The following is a 15,949-nucleotide window of genomic DNA, read 5'->3' as shown; positions in this document are numbered from 1 at the left end:
GAAATCTATTAGTAATCTGTCCCGCCGCCTCTCTCTGCCCGCAGGTAATGCGTACCCCCCAAGTGAGACTGGAAGCAGTGCTTAAAGAGTAACTGTCAGGCTGCAGAAGCTAATTTAAACCTCTATTCTCCTGTGTTAAACAGTTTAGAAGGAAGCTCAAAAGCCATTAGTGAAGATAAACATTTCAGTTACCTTTGATGTGTGCTTATCTTAGTCTGTTATAGACCCATAAAGACGCAAGCCGCAGCTAAACTGCAAAGCATTCTGGGGCCCTCCCCTCGGCTGCTAATGAGACGGTACAGGAGCTTCTAATCAGTCCAGCGCTGGGAAGCACTGATAAATCTCGGGCAGACTACACTGCAGGAGTCAGCTATTGTTCCTAGCCACATGGCTCATTAATATTCACTGCACACCGTGTTGTTCAAGAACGAGCTTATCTGTGACCAGAAGCAGGCAGGACATGACGACACATTTGGCTTCACAAACATGGAGCCTGCCATGAGCTGTCAGGAGCATCTATCTCTGCATATACTATATACAAATTCTGTGAAATCCAAACGTGGACAGTGAAATGCATATGTAATGTAAGTACAGCCAATCTTTAGCTACTGATATATGTGTTTATTTTCTCTGAGACCCTATACCTAACAGCTCCTCTTTAAGTGCACCTGTCTACTGGCAACCTCCTCCTGTGCCCCCCCCCCCCCCCTCTCCATCACTGCCGGGGTTCGCCTGTACCTTTTAATCCGATGGCAAGTGCATTACCCCGATGGGGATGGAGAGAGGGCACCACAGGTAGGAGGAGGCACGATGGCATATGTGTGAGCTTAAAGGGAACCCAAGGTTAGAGGGATATAGAGGCTGACATTTCCTTTTAAACAATATGTCGCCTGGCTGTCCCCCGGTTCTCTGCCCCTTAAACATACACACTGAACAAACATGTTCTGGTATTCTTTAAGTGGAAATAAATATGGCAGCCTCCATTCCACTCTCACCTTAAAGGGGCACTATGGTTAAATAACTTGTTATAATGTCATTTAATATAAAATATGTGCAAGTGTAGCAATGTTTAACACATATATTGTGGCAGAAAAAAAGTCTATTTCAATATTACATTACCCTTAGTTACAGATGAGTGGCGTCAGCAGAGGAAATTATCTGACGCCAAATCAGCACATACCATTGTGCAGTAGGAGGCAGCTTATCAGCTGTTTGAGCTGCTGTTTTAATCCCCCCTTTGATGTTTTGTGAGAGGACTCCTCCAACTCCTAAAACGTCTCACTCGAGTAGTTTTATTACTCATCTCAGCCGCGGTCCGTCTCAGGACTTTGACATACGGCTCTGATGAAAAGCATGCAGGACACAGATACATCTCAGAGAGCTGGTCTCCACAGCAACGGACAACAATGTGTCCGTTCCTGAGCCAGCTGGGATGCCTCAGCCAGGAGCATTTTTTCATCAGAGCTGTATGTCAAAGTCCTGAGACGGACCGCGGATCGCTGGTAACCTGTCTTATCACGCGAACGATAGTCTGTACACACGTCGGATTTGACGTGCGAACGACTGAACGACGGGACGTTCAAACGACCCGTCGTTCAGAAAAATCCGACGTGTGTATGGGCCTTAAGGGTAATGTAATATTGAAATAGACTTTTTTTCTGCCACAATATATGTGTTAAACATTGCTACACTTGCACATATTTTATATTAAATGACATTATAACCAGTTATTTAACCATAGTGCCCCTTTAAGTTCAATTTAACACTTTCCACAGTCCACCAAGGGCCCGGAGGTACGCATTACACATTTTGAGGAGGGGACCACTGGGGGTGGGGGGTCCAGTTGGTTATCAAAGAATTAAACACAGTTGGTGCCGTGCCGCCCTTTTGAGCATTAGCTTTCCAAAATTAAGATTGGCGGCCACGTTGCTGTTTGATCTCCAGCAGTTTCGATGATTATGATCAAACCTGCTGGATATTAATTCAGCAAATCAAGCAATGTATGGGCATCTTAAAAATTCTTTTAAGCTCACCTACGCTCCCCACTCTCTTCAATTTTGGATCCGCTACAAAATGAGCAGAGAAACGGTTCAAATCAAATGCTGAAAACAGTTAAATTTTCAATATAAAGTATGAAATTATCAACATTCTACCCTTAAATAATGTTACTAGCCCTTCAGTATCTAGCACAGTGGTCCTCAAACTAAGGCCTGCGGGCCAAATGCGCGCCCCCCCCCCCCCCCCCCGAGGCTTTTTCACTGGCCCCCTGTAACGATCGGTGTAACACAGAGAGGGTCTGATTACCGGTGATCTGCAGTATCACCGAGAATGCAGAATATACCCGATTATTGATGATCTGCAGTATCACCGATAATCAGATATATCTACTAACCTCTGGACACCTGAGCGAGAAGTTAGTGATTGGGTGTAACAGTAACACAGTGGACTGTACCTAAGGAGTAGGTACCGAGGCAGTAAGGAATACTGCACAGAAGTATGCTCCTTCCGTAAGCCTAGACTCTCCCGGGGGAGGAGCTAAGCAGAATGTGGGAAGGACAGAGCGTGAGTGACACCAATGAGCGGGTGTCACTAACAGATCTGGGAACTGCCTCTAACAGTAAGGCTAGTTCTCGAGGTCGGTCAAGCCAGGTCGTCAACACACAGACAGATAAAGTACAGAATCAGGAGGCAGATACGGAATCCAATAACAGGCAGGGTCAGGCAACGGAGAATCAGAATAACGAGGTACAGAATCAGGAGGCAGATACAGAGTCCAGGAACGAGCAGAGATTGGCAACAGGATATCAGAAATAGCAAGGTACAGGATCAGAGTTCAGAGGAATAGTCAGGCAGGCAGAAGGTCATAACAAATAATACAATTAAATATTCCTAATGCTAAGGTGTGAACTACTTGATGTCAACACCTTTGAAAACTATGCTAGAACACAGAAACAGACAAGGCCTGAGTGCTACCACATAGTGATCACAACCACAGACAACCAGAGAATGACCAGCACCCAGTATATATACTATAGTGCTCTCCAGCGCCACCCTTAAGTGCTGGACCAATGAAAAGTGGTGGAGATGTCAGCTGACCGGCTTGGTCAGCTGACCACCTTCTGGCTGTCATATAAACTCTGCCTCTCCGCGCGCGCGCGTCATTCTGAACCTGTGTGGACTATCAGTCCCAGCCACACCAGTCACGTTTTGCAATGTCTCTGCTGGCCTGCACGCGGGGAGAGACGCACCGCTATCTGCACATGCGGTGGCCTCCCTGCGCCTGGTCAGACCATCAGTAGCAGGCTTGTGCGCGCAAACTGCCGCGTCAGACGCGGCGGTTTCTCCACGTTCCACTATGCCAGCCGCGGAAACAGCCGCCTCATCCTGCGTCCATGCGGCGGCTTTTCCGCGTTTCTTCACAGTGCCCCCCCCCAGAGGAGTGGACTCCGGACAGCTCCTTCCAGGCTTCTCAGGATGTAAAGCGTGGAATTCCCTTCTCAGTTTGTCAGCATGTATGCGACATTCAGGTACCCATGATCTCTCCTCAATACCATACCCTTTCCAATGAACTAGATACTGTACTGAGTTCTGAACTATGCGTGAGTCTAAAATCTTCTCTACCTCGTACTCAGGTTGGTCATCTATCATCACAGGAGGATGAGTGAGCCCCACATGGACTGCTGGCTTAAGCAGAGACACATGAAAGGATCTTACGCCACGCATACTGGCAGGAAGATCAATGGCATAAGTAACATTGTTGATCTTTCTAGTTACTGGAAATGGACCCACAAACCTGGGCCCCAACTTGGCTGAAGGCTGTTTCAAGGTCAAGTGACGTGTGGACACCCAGACTAAGGCCACATACACACATCAGACTATAGTCTTTGGAAAATGACTATGCTCTACACAGTCTTTTCTATGGAGCTGAACTCCACATCACAAAAAAATCTTTGCTAGATGCTGCACACACAGATGCTGTACAGACACAAAAGATCAGTATCTGCAAAAGATCTGTTCCTGCCAAAGATCTGTTCCTGCAAATTGCAATGATAGTCTATGAGATCTGCAGATCATCATACACACATGATTTAACTGACATTCATCTGCAGATCAAGCAATCATCCGCAGATCTGAAAATCCATCCTGGTGGATCTGATCTGCACATGAATGTCAGTTAAATCATGTGTGTATGATGATCTGCAGATCTCATAGACTATCATTGCAATTTGCAGGAATGGATTTTTGGCAGGAACAGATCTTTTGCAGCTACAGATCTTTTGAGTGTGTACTGCATGTTTGTGTGCAGCATCTTGCAAAGATTTTTTCTGATGTGGAGTTTAGCTCCATAGAATAGACTGTGTAGGTATGGCTCTCATACTACATGAAGGGTGGTAAGATTGGTCTGTGATCTTTCATTTTCCAAAGACTATAGTCTGATGTGTGTATGTGGCCTAAGTCTCCTGGTTGAAACTTCCACTCTAAGGAACGTCTTTTGTCAGCTTGACCTTTCTGACTTTGAAACGCCTTCTCCAAATTATTTTTCACGATCCACCACACGTCCTTAAATGACTTTTGCCAGGCCTCCAGAGCTGGAAACAGAGTGGAAGCGGTTGGCAATGGGGAAAATTTGGGCAGCTTCCCAGTAACTATCTGAAATGGACAGAATCCCGTGGAAGAACTTTTCAAATTATTGTGCGCAAATTCTGCGAAGGGCAAAAACTTAACCCAATCATTTTGTGCTTCTGCAACGTAACACCTCAAGAATTGTTCCAATGATTGGTTGACTCTCTCAGTCTGACCATTGGTCTGTGGGTGGTAGCCCAATGAAAATGACAGTTTTGGTGACAGCCAAATTGGTGTTTTGGTGATAGCCAAAACTGTTTTGGTGACAGCCAAATGACAGCCCATTTGGTGACAAAATGCCCTGCAAAATCTCGAAACAAATTGGACTCCCCGATCTGACACAATGTTTTCCGGAATGCCATGTAATTGGAAAACGTGGATGATGAACAAATCGGCCAGCTCCTGGGCCGAGGGGAGTCTTTTCAAGGGCACAAAATGGGCCATTTTATTAAAGCGGTCGACTACCACCCAAATGACCAACATGCCCTCAGACCTGGGAAGCTCACCCACAAAATCCATGGACAGGTGGGTCCACGGCTCACTCGGGGTGGGCAAGGGCTGCAACGTTCCCACAGGTGCCAGCCGGGAGGGCTTACTTTTCGCACACACCCTCTAACATACTTCTTGCAATCCGTTGCCAGAGAAGGCCACCAAGCGCACCTAGCAACAAGATCCTGTGTTCTGGAGGCCCCAGGGTGTCCCGAATTTTTGTGTGAATGGAACATCTGTAAGATCTGAAGACGGAATGGCAGTGGCATAAACATAACCCCTTCAGGCTTCCCCTCCGGAACGTCCTGCTGAAAGGGCCCTAACGTCTCCGTCCAGTCTTTCCATGTCTCAGTTGTTGCTAGTACTAGTCTTTGTGGGACAATGGTCTCTGGGGTAGAGGGCTGTGCTGTCTCTGGCTCAAAGCATCTGGACAGGGCATCTGCCTTAATATTCTTGCTACCTGGAGTGTACGTAATTATAAATCTGAACCTCGAGAAGAACAAAGACCATCGAGCCTGACGGGGGCTTAATCTCTTAGCTCCCTCGATGTATTCCAATTTTTTGTGATCAGTGTAAACTGTGATCGTATGTTCTGCTCCTTCCAACCAATGACGCCATTCTTCAAAGGCCAACTTGATGGCCAGGAGCTCCCTGTTGCCTATGTCGTAGTTTCTCTCTGCCGGAGATAACCTACGAGAAAAATAGGCACATGGGTGTAATCTACCCTGCAACCCTGATCGCTGAGACAGCACAGCCCCTACCCCGACTTCCGAGGTGTCCACCTCAACGATAAAGGGATAGGAAGTGTCAACGTGTCTTAGGATGGGTGCAGAGCAAAACAAGTCTTTTAAAGTGGAAAATGCTTGCAGAGCTTCGGGAGACCAGTGGGTAGTATCTGCCCCTTTTTTAGTGAGACTGGTGAGGGGTGCAATGACCGTGGAGTACCCCTTTATGAAATTTCTATAGTAATTGGCGAAGCCTAAGAATCTCTGAAGAGATTTCAACCCCACAGGTTGAGGCCATTCCAGCACAGCAGAGACCTTGGCAGGGTCCATAGACAGGCCCAAGGTGGAAATTATGTACCCTAAGAAGGTGACAGATGTCACCTCGAAGATGCGTAAAGCATGTTTTGTCTGAGTTTGTCCAATAAAAATTTGACATGTGACCTGTGCTCAGAGAGGTTGTTTGAAAAAATAAGTATGTCATCCAGGTATACTAATACAAATTTGCCCAACACCTCTCTGAATACCTCATTGATTAATTCCTGGAAGACGGCTGGGGCGTTACACAGCCAGAAGGGCATCACCAAGTACTCGTAATGCCCGTCGGGCGTGTTAAAGGCCGTCTTCCATTCATCGCCCTTTCTTAACCGCACCAGGTTGTATGCACCCCGTAAATCTAATTTCGAAAAGATCTTAGCGTTGGTAACTTGAGTGAACAGGTCATCTATCAGGGGCAAAGGGTAGCGATTCTTCACTGTGATTTTATTCAGGCCCCGGTAATCTATGCATGGCCGCAGGCCTCCGTCTTCTTTCTTAACAAAAAAAAAAACCCTGCGCCAGCGGGCGACCGAGAGGGGCGAATAAACCCCTTGGCTAAATTCTCACGAATGTACTCCTGCATGGCCACTTTCTCTGGCCCAGACAAATTGTAGAGATGACCCCTTGGGGGCATACAACCAGATCAGAGATCGATGGGGCAATCAAATGGGCGATGTGGAGGTAATATATCAGCAGCCTTGGGACAGAACACATCTGAATACTCTGAATATTGTACTGGTACCCCCTCCACATGAATCTTGGTCTGACCCAATGTCACCTTCCCTAAACACTGCTGGAAACAATGGGTTGACCAGCTAGTTAACTGCCCAGTGGTCCAGGTGATCTGAGGGGAGTGAAGGTGCAACCATGGCATGCCAAGGATGACTGTGGAGGTGGTCATGTGTAATACAAAAAACTGTAATTTTTCGGTGTGTAGTACCCCTATAGTGACTTTCACCTCTGGTGTCTGAGACAGCAGGTGATTACTTTGCAGGGGGGAATCATCTACTGTCGTAACCTGAATAGGTGGTTTTACCGGGGTGAGCGGAATACCTAATTTCTTTGCAAATTCAAAATCCATAAAATTTGCTGCAGAGCCTGAATCGACAAAGGCTTCAGAATCCTCGGTCTTATCTTCCCATGTGACAGTACAAGGAAGAAGTAACCGTTTATCTTCTAGGGGTAAGAGACGCGCGCCTAGGGTGTTACCCCCTACAACTCCTAGGCGGTAGCGTTTCCCGACTTATTGGGACAATTACGTACTCTATGACCCCCCCTCTGCGCAGTAAAGACACAGCTGCTCAGACATCCTACGTCTTCGCTCCACTTGGGATAGTTTCGACCGACCAATTTGCATAGGTTCGGATGGAGGCGAGACGGGAGGAGGTGGAGTTACTGGGGGCGCAGCGTAGGACACCATCTTTACCTGACTACTACCCCGGGTCTGTTTCTGATAACGTAGCCTGCAGTCGACTCGAATGGCTGATGAAATGGCCTCATCAACTGTTTTAGGTTCAGGCAGACTCAACATAAGATTTGAGACCTCATCTGACAGTCCCGATAAGAAACAATCTAAGAGGGCATAAGTGTCCCACCTGGCTGAAACTGACCACCTCCTAAATTCCGCTGCGTAATCCTCAACCGGACCCTTGCCTTGACGCAAAAGCTTGAGCTTCCGCTCGGAAGTCGCAGCAAGGTCTGGGTTGTCGTAAATTACTGCCATAGCTTTAAAAAATTAATCCACTTAAGTGAGGGCTAAGTCTCCGGCGGGCAAACTGTACGCCCACGCCTGAGAATCGCCACAAAGTCTTAATAAATGTGACCCTTTGGGCCATAGTTCCAGAAGATCGGGGTCTCAACTCAAAATAAGTTAAGACTCTAAAATTTCGGAAGTCAGATCTGTGACCAGAAAATTTCTCAGGTACAGGTAAACTTTTGTCAGAGCTAGGAGGGGATTGCACCTCATCCACTGCTGTCTGGAGGGTTTGTAAAGAACCAGACAAGGCTTCAATCATAGTCTTGTGGCTACCCAGCACTTGATTGATGTTTTCCACCGAAGTGGCAAGTGCGCCCAGACTATCAGTGTGTGCGTCCATTTGCATTTTGGTCTGTCGTTCTGTAACGATCGGTGTAACACAGAGAGGGTCTGATTACCGGTGATCTGCAGTATGCAGAATATACCCGATTATTGATGATCTGCAGTATCACCGATAATCAGATACATCTACTAACCTCTGGACACCTGAGCGAGAAGTGAGTGATTGGGTATAACAGTAACACAGTGGACTGTACCTAAGGAGTAGGTACCGAGGCAGTAAGGAATACTGCACAGAAGTATGCTCCTTCCGTAAGCCTAGACTCTCCCGGGGGAGGAGCTAAGCAGAATGTGGGAAGGACAGAGCGTGAGTGACACCAATGAGCGGGTGTCACTAACAGATCTGGGAACTGCCTCTAACAGTAAAGCTAGTTCTCGAGGTCGGCCAAGCCAGGTCGTCAACACACAGACAGATAAAGTACAGAATCAGGAGGCAGATACGGAATCCAATAACAGGCAGGGTCAGGCAACGGAGAATCAGAATAACGAGGTACAGAATCAGGAGGCAGGTACAGAGTCCAGGAACGAGCAGAGATTGGCAACAGGAAATCAGAAATAGCAAGGTACAGGATCAGAGTTCAGAGGAATAGTCAGGCAGGCAGAAGGTCATAACAAATAATACAATTCAATATTCCTAATGCTAAGGTGTGAACTACTTGATGTCAACACCTTTGGAAACTAAGCTAGAACACAGAAACAGACAAGGCCTGAGTGCTACCACGTAGTGATTGCAACGACAGACAACCAGAGAATGACCAGCACCCAGTATATATACTATAGTGCTCTCCAGCACCACCCTTAAGTGCTGGACCAATGAAAAGTGGTGGAGAGGTCAGCTGACCTTCTTCTGGCTGTCATATAAACTCTGCCTCTCAGCGCGCGCGCGTCATTCTGAACCTGTGTGAACTATCAGTCCCAGTCACGTTTTGCAATGTCTCTGCTGGCCTGCACGCGGGGCGAGACGCACCGCTATCTGCACATGTGGTGGCCTCCCCGCGCCTGGTCAGACTGTCAGTAGCAGGCTTGTGCGCGCAAACCACCGCGTCAGACGCGGTGGTTTCTCCGCGTTCCGCTATGCCAGCCGCGGAAACAGCCGCCTCATCCTGCGTCCATGCGGCGGCTTTTCCGCGTTTCTTCACACCCCCTAAACCAAAATGTAGAACTTATAGATGCGGCCCACTGCACCCTTAAATTTCAGTGACCCACATATATAATAGCAGTGCTGGCATCACCCATCCACATACTGCACAAGCCAGTGAGCAGTCATTCCCTGGCATCCAATTCTGCATCAGGTGACACTGCTGGCCCCTCAACAGTCTGAAGTATGTTGACCCCGCTCTTGACCAAAAAAAAAAGTTTGGGGAACTCTGATCTAGCAGAATTCTGAACATATTAGCAAATAGTTTAGTAGTAGTAAATAATTTATTTCAAGCAGACAGACAAATGACAGCGCTCAGGGCTGCATCTGCCATATAAACCAACAGAGGCAATGCAGAGCTCCACTGGGGCTAAATACATGACTTGAATGCAAAACAGATGCAAATTATTTACTAATCCTAATCTAAAAATTTGGATGTAGATTTGAAGCAATAAATGCAGCTAGCCACTAGTATTCGCTGTACAAATTTATAACTGGAAATACATCAAAGGCTACACAGATGATGACTGCAAAAAGTGGCCATACACCACCCAGTGTTGCCAACTCATCCCTTTAATTACGGACACATCTAAGTTATACAGGTTCTGGGGCTATTTGCACAAAATCAGTGCCTTAACTGCATCTACCTAGCCACAAAACCTGTATAATTCATATGCGTCAGTAATTAAAGGGATGAGTTGGCAACACTGACACCACCTTTTCCCTTCTATCCCAAATTCAATCATTTTGATCAAATCTTTTAGAAATCGATGACCTAACATGCCTCCCCGACCGATTTCGCACAAAGTTGATTGAATCTGTCAATTGCACTAGACAGAAGATATAGATCAAAGGCAGATCAATGGCTCATGGTGCTGTACTGCATTGAACAGTGCAACGCTGTGGTTTGATTATTAATACATTTCATGCTCTATTAAAAATACATGTCTAGTGTGTGGAAGGATTCAATCCCCTTTCTGATCATGTTTGATCTGGGAGGGATCTATCTGGTGGCCATCTATAAGTGTTTGGGCCATCTCATCACACCCTGGTGCTGGATGTTTCTGTATAACTTTAAAGCATGGATAAAATAAAATGTAAAAATGTAGTAGCTGTGGTATCCGTTTACCTGCTCCTGCAGCGCCCTCTGCTGGCACTTTAACTGAATATCCTTCCTTCAGCATGATTTCATGAACAAGCTCTCCTAGTTCAGAACAGAAAGACAGTATATGTTCAGAAATGGGTCTGACAAACGGTGCAAGGGCAGGTACTTTGGGATTACTTTTACTAAAAGGTATAACGTCTTTATAACTTAACAGATCTACTCAAAACAAGCCATACTGCACTTTCCCCAAATATAAATAGTTATTAAGCTGATACATCTTTGCAAAGTGTATTGAGCAGAGTTTCCGTGCGCTCTTTGTAGAAAGTTTTAGTGGCAACGATTGCAAAAGCAAGTGCGATATACATTTTTTGAGGGGGTGGTTTGGATAGTAAAATTGCTGCATAATCGCTTTTGTACAGCGATTGCAAAGCTATTTTGCAGCGCTCCTTTGAATTGCAATCGCTAGCAAAATGCTGCAGGAAGGGTGGCTGCAATGATCTAGTGGGCCAACTTCCATCCACTTTCATTAGCACATCAATTTTTGGAATTGCTGGCGACACTAAATTGCTGCTGGAAGCAATCTAGTGGGTCCTAGGCCACATGGTGATAGGCAGAGCTTGATGTGGAAGCGAGTTTAGTGTGTCAGCGGATGGGACCCTGGCAGCGGCGACGACACTACACGGGAGCTCAAGCACCGACGGAGCATGCGGCGGAGGTGACGTGATTGAGCCTGGATAGAGAAACCTGCCAGCCAGTCAACATATGGGGACGGGGGTGGGGGGGGGGGGGGGGGGGGGAAGAGACCGTTCTGTAAAACTTGACGCCTTATATATTATTTGGGATATGGGAGTGCAAAACTATTTTATTGTAATAAAACTTTTTAGCAGTATCACGCTATGTGCGCTATTTTTTATTGAGGTTGATCATCATAAGTGGATCAGTGAAAGGTATTAGAATAAGAAGAGGGACCTAAAGACTGCCTGAGTGGCGAGGGAGAACCTGGGAACAGTCCCAAGGTGCTTCAGACCCCTAGATTGGGTCAAAAATTGTGGTGAGTGAACCACGAAAGGGTGTGGTGGCGGGCTGTTCATATAGGAGGGTAGTGACCATTGACATTATTGGCTTGTAATTATAAGAACAAACTGTCTGTTAGAAAAAGGCATATGAGCTGAATTCTCTTGCTGGCGTGACTTGTGATTATTACACAAATGACAATACTTTGGACCAAAAGCAAGAAGGATAACTATATGTACAATTAAGAGAAGGGAAAGTAGGGGTCCATAAATATTTGGAGAGATCATTTTTTTCTAATTTTGGTTCTGTACATTACCACAATGAACTTTAAAGAGAATCTGTATTGTTAAAATCGCACAAAAGTATACATACCAGTGCGTTAGGGGACATCTATTACCCTCTGTCACAATTTCGCCGCTCCCCGCCGCATTAAAAGTAGTCAAAAACAGTTTTAAAAAGTTTGTTTATAAACAAACAAAATGGCCACCAAAACAGGAAGTAGATAGATGTACAATATGTCCACACATAGAAAATACATCCATACACAAGCAGGCTGTATACAGCTTTCCTTTTGAATCTCAAAAGATCATTTGTGTGTTTACCTTCTGTCCCCTTCTTCTCTCATGCACTGAACATTACAGGCTTCCTGCAGACAGCTCTGCCTGTGCCTGTGTTTGTAATTCCTCAGTATGTGTCAGCCAGCTACTTTCACAGCCTAACAGAGGAGGATTTTTATCCAGCTCTCTTCTATCACTGATAAGATAGCAGAGAAGCTGCTGGCTTATGTAAATAAAACACACACTGGAGTGTGCATAGAGGAACAGACCAGCACGGAAGAGTTTGGCAGCCTTCCAGACACAGGCCGACAAGTCTGACAGGGGAAAGATACATTGATTTATTACAGAGACCGTGATAGTACAAAGTGCTGCAGTGAGCCAGAACAGATTAGAATAGGTTTAGGAACTTGTAGGATGGTAGAAAAAACATTGTAATTTTTGTTACAGAGTCACTTTAAATGAAACAACTCGAATGTGGTTGAAGTGCAGACTTCAAGCTTTAATTCAGGGAGTTGAGCAAAACCATTGCATAAAAATGTGAGGCAACTAAAGAGGGTCTCTGGAGGGTCCAGGCTTGGCAACGGGGGGACCAGAGGACAGTGAGGGAAGCCTCATTAGAAACCAGAGGCATCCCACTTCTTAGGTAAGTATGCAATTTTTTACCATAAATTTGGCTGGGGGACACTTTAAAGAGACACTGAAGCGAAAAAAAAAATATGATATAGTGAATTGGTTGTGTACTATGAATAATTACTAGAAGATTAGTAGCAAAGAAAATATTCTCATACTTTTATTTTCAGGTATATAGTGTTTTTTCTAACATTGTACCATTCTATAATATATGTGCAGATTACACAACACTCAGCATTCAAAATGAGTCTTTCAGAGCAGTCTGAAGTAATGACCTCTCCTCTGTCAGAGGAAAAGTAAATAGTCCAGGAACAGTTGAGATAATAAAAGTCAGATAACAGCCCTCTCCACGACTAACTTAGTCGGAGAGCTTAATGGCTTGTTTGCATAGAGATAACTGGAGTTTCTCAACTCTTCCTGTACTGGAAACAATTAAGGTAGCCATACACTGGTCGATGTGCCATTAGATCGACCAGCTGACAGATCCCTATCTGATCGAATCTGATCAGAGAGGGATCGTATGGCTGCCTTTACTGCAAACAGATTGTGAATCGATTTCAGCCTGAAACCGATTCACCATCTGCTGAGCTGCTCCTGACGCCTGTCCCCCCCCGTATACATTACCTGATGCTGGCTCCCGGGCATCTTCTCCGCATTGCACAGCTCTGTTCCGGATCCATTACGGCGCTTCCTGTGTTACTCCGTGACCAGGAAGTTCAAATAGAGCGCCCTCTATTAGAACTTCCTGGTCACTGCAGTGACACAGGAAGCGCCGGGATGGAGCCGGAACAGAGCCGTGCAGCACGGAGAAGACGCCCGGGAGCCAGCCTCAGGTAATGTATACCTGATCGGATCGGCCGCCGCTAGCGACGCGCACTTTACCGGCGGGCGATCGAGGGTAATTTCCCGCACGGCGCGATCGACGGACCGATCAGATTCCGGGAGGGAATCGGATCGGCGGCTGCGTTTACCGCGAACGATTGGCAGCAGATTCGATCCCAGGATCGAATCTGCTGTCGAAACGGCCGGGAATCGAGCCAGTGTATGGCTACCTTTACACTGATGTATCTGATCTTAAGGTAGCCATACACTGGTCGATTTGCCATCAGATTCGACCAACAGATAGATCCCTCTTTGATCGAATCTGATCAGAGAGGGATCGTATGGCTACCTTTACTGCAAACAGATTGTGAACCGATTTCAGCCTGAAACCGTTCACAATCTGTTGTGGTGGTAGTGGTGCTGCCGCCGCTCAACCCCCCCCCCACACACAAACACTACCTGCTCCGCCAGCGCGACTCCAGCCCCCCGGTCACCGTTGCTCCGTCTCCGCTCTGGTCTCCAGGTCCGGCATGCTTTACTTCTTCCTGCCCGGCAGGAAGTTTAAGCAGTAGAGCGCCCTCTACTGTTTAAACTTCCTGCCGGGCAGGAGGAACTGAAGCATGCCGGAGACCAGACCAGAGTCGCAGGTAATGTATGCCACTCTATTGCGTCGGTCGTCGGGCACTCGAACGCCGCTAGCGACGCGCTCCCTACCCGCGGGCGATCGACGGTAATTTTCCGCACGGTGCGATCGACGGGATCTGAACGAAATGGATCGAAATTTGGCGTGTAGCGCGAACGATTGGCAGCAGATTCGATCCCAGTGATCGAATCTGCTGTCGAAACGGTGGCTAATCGGGCCAGTGTGTGGCCAGCTTTAATGTTTTATTTCTTAGCTGTGCTACACATACAAATCATAATATCATCATTTTTTTCGCTTCAGTGTCTCTTTAAGGCTGATCCTCAGTGTTGTCAGACTGCAGCTTTCGGCTGACAGAATCTGAAAGGATGCTGGAGTAACCAGCAGAGGCGCACACCTGATTCTGGAAGGGTAACCTCCACCAAATATCGGGGCAGCTGAGCCAGTTCCATGCGAACAATGCGAAACAAAAGCTGTTGTCCCACAAGTAGTCTCTTCATATGAGCCAGACACTCAGGAGCCCAGCCACAGGGAGGCTCAACAACATGAGCGATTCTGCAGTTCATGGCCTGTGACAGAAGCAAGACAGAAAACAAAAACAAAACAAAAGGGTCATTTATAAATAAAAAAAAGTGTCCAAAAGAGGATCAAAAGATTAAAACTCAATTTTATAATTGATTTTTTTTTTTTTTTTTTTTTTTACATTACATACTCTCAAATGTCCCAGAAGATTGGAAGATGAAGTATTCCAAAACAAGCTTATGTACTAGTTCCTCCACTATTGACAGTAAACCGCTTCCTCAAAGCAACAGAAATGGGCAATGGTATAAATCAGACACCCCCCTCCCCCCCCCCCCCCCCCCACTCTCAGGGCGTAACAACCACCCAGGGGGCTCCACCGTGAAATCTGAATGGGGCTCCCGGGACCCGAACTTTACCCCCACATACACAGACTCATGCTTGCAAATCCCTATAGCCATGCATGGCAGTTACAAGGATTTGGATGCATTCTCGCATCACAGCAAGTGAAGCCGCCGTGCATCTTGCAAGGCGCATGCTAGCACAGTAGAAAAAGGCCCTAAGGTCGCATACATGTAATTAAAGGACCACTGAAGTCAGAGGTATATGGAGGCTGCCATATTTAATTCATTTTAAAGAGAACCAGAGGCGGGGTACTTACATCGCAATCCGCATACAGAGGCTGGGTCTGCCTATAGAGCCCAGCCTCTGTTGCTAGTTAGTTTCCTCCAAAGCCCCCCCCCCCCCCCCCCCCCCCGCGCTGGGAGACCCCATAAAACACAGCCGCGCTATGCGGCTGAGTTTACCTCACGAATGTCAGTCTCGGCTGCTCCCCCGCCTCCTGAATCGCTCCGGTCCCCGCCCGCATCCCTTCCCTCCAATCCTGTATTTCCTATTTCCATAGTTCCATGTCAGTTCACGGAGGGAGTCTCCGGGAACAGACTGCGAGCCTCCGATCGCGGCTCGCAGGCGAAATGTAAAAACCCGGGGAAGAAATCCTCGGTGTTTACTTCGCTGCTGTTGCAGCAGCGCCGTAAAGGAGATCAGCGATCCCCGGCCTCAGATTGGCCAGGGATCGCTGGCATCTGATAGGCTGAAGCCTATCAGAGGCGGTACAGGACGGATCGCCGTCTGGGGAAGTCTGATCACCCTGCCTCAAACCTGATCTGTGCTGCGGGCTGAAGAGCCCATGCAGCACAGATCACCGAATTATCAGCCGGTCCTCAAGTGGCTAAGGCGCTGGGAACTTAGGGCACAGGGTAATTCCAAAAGACGTT

The 15,949-nt window shown here is 47.0% G+C and overlaps 1 protein-coding gene across 6 annotated transcripts in view; it reads right to left on the bottom strand.

The window, feature by feature from the left end:
• The window catches only part of TDRD1 (tudor domain containing 1), a 135,067-nt gene that overhangs the window by 39,370 nt on the left and 79,748 nt on the right, over nucleotides 1-15,949 (bottom strand). For 5 of the 6 annotated variants that reach the window (XM_068258004.1, XM_068258003.1, XM_068258008.1 and 2 more), the window contains exons 10-12: nucleotides 14,551-14,722; nucleotides 10,515-10,589; nucleotides 2,034-2,066 (exon numbers count right to left, since the gene is read on the bottom strand). In XM_068258004.1, coding sequence (XP_068114105.1) covers nucleotides 2,034-2,066; nucleotides 10,515-10,589; nucleotides 14,551-14,722 — 280 coding nt within the window. The remainder of the gene's footprint in view (nucleotides 1-2,033; nucleotides 2,067-10,514; nucleotides 10,590-14,550; nucleotides 14,723-15,949) is intronic. The other variant, XM_068258007.1, reaches the window with a different exon arrangement.

The sequence above is a fragment of the Hyperolius riggenbachi genome, chromosome 10, assembly GCF_040937935.1.
Source record: "Hyperolius riggenbachi isolate aHypRig1 chromosome 10, aHypRig1.pri, whole genome shotgun sequence".
In the NCBI taxonomy this organism is placed as follows: domain Eukaryota; kingdom Metazoa; phylum Chordata; class Amphibia; order Anura; family Hyperoliidae; genus Hyperolius; species Hyperolius riggenbachi.
The sequence above is the reverse complement of the archived record's forward strand: the minus strand, read 5'-3'. Positions and strand labels throughout refer to the sequence as shown.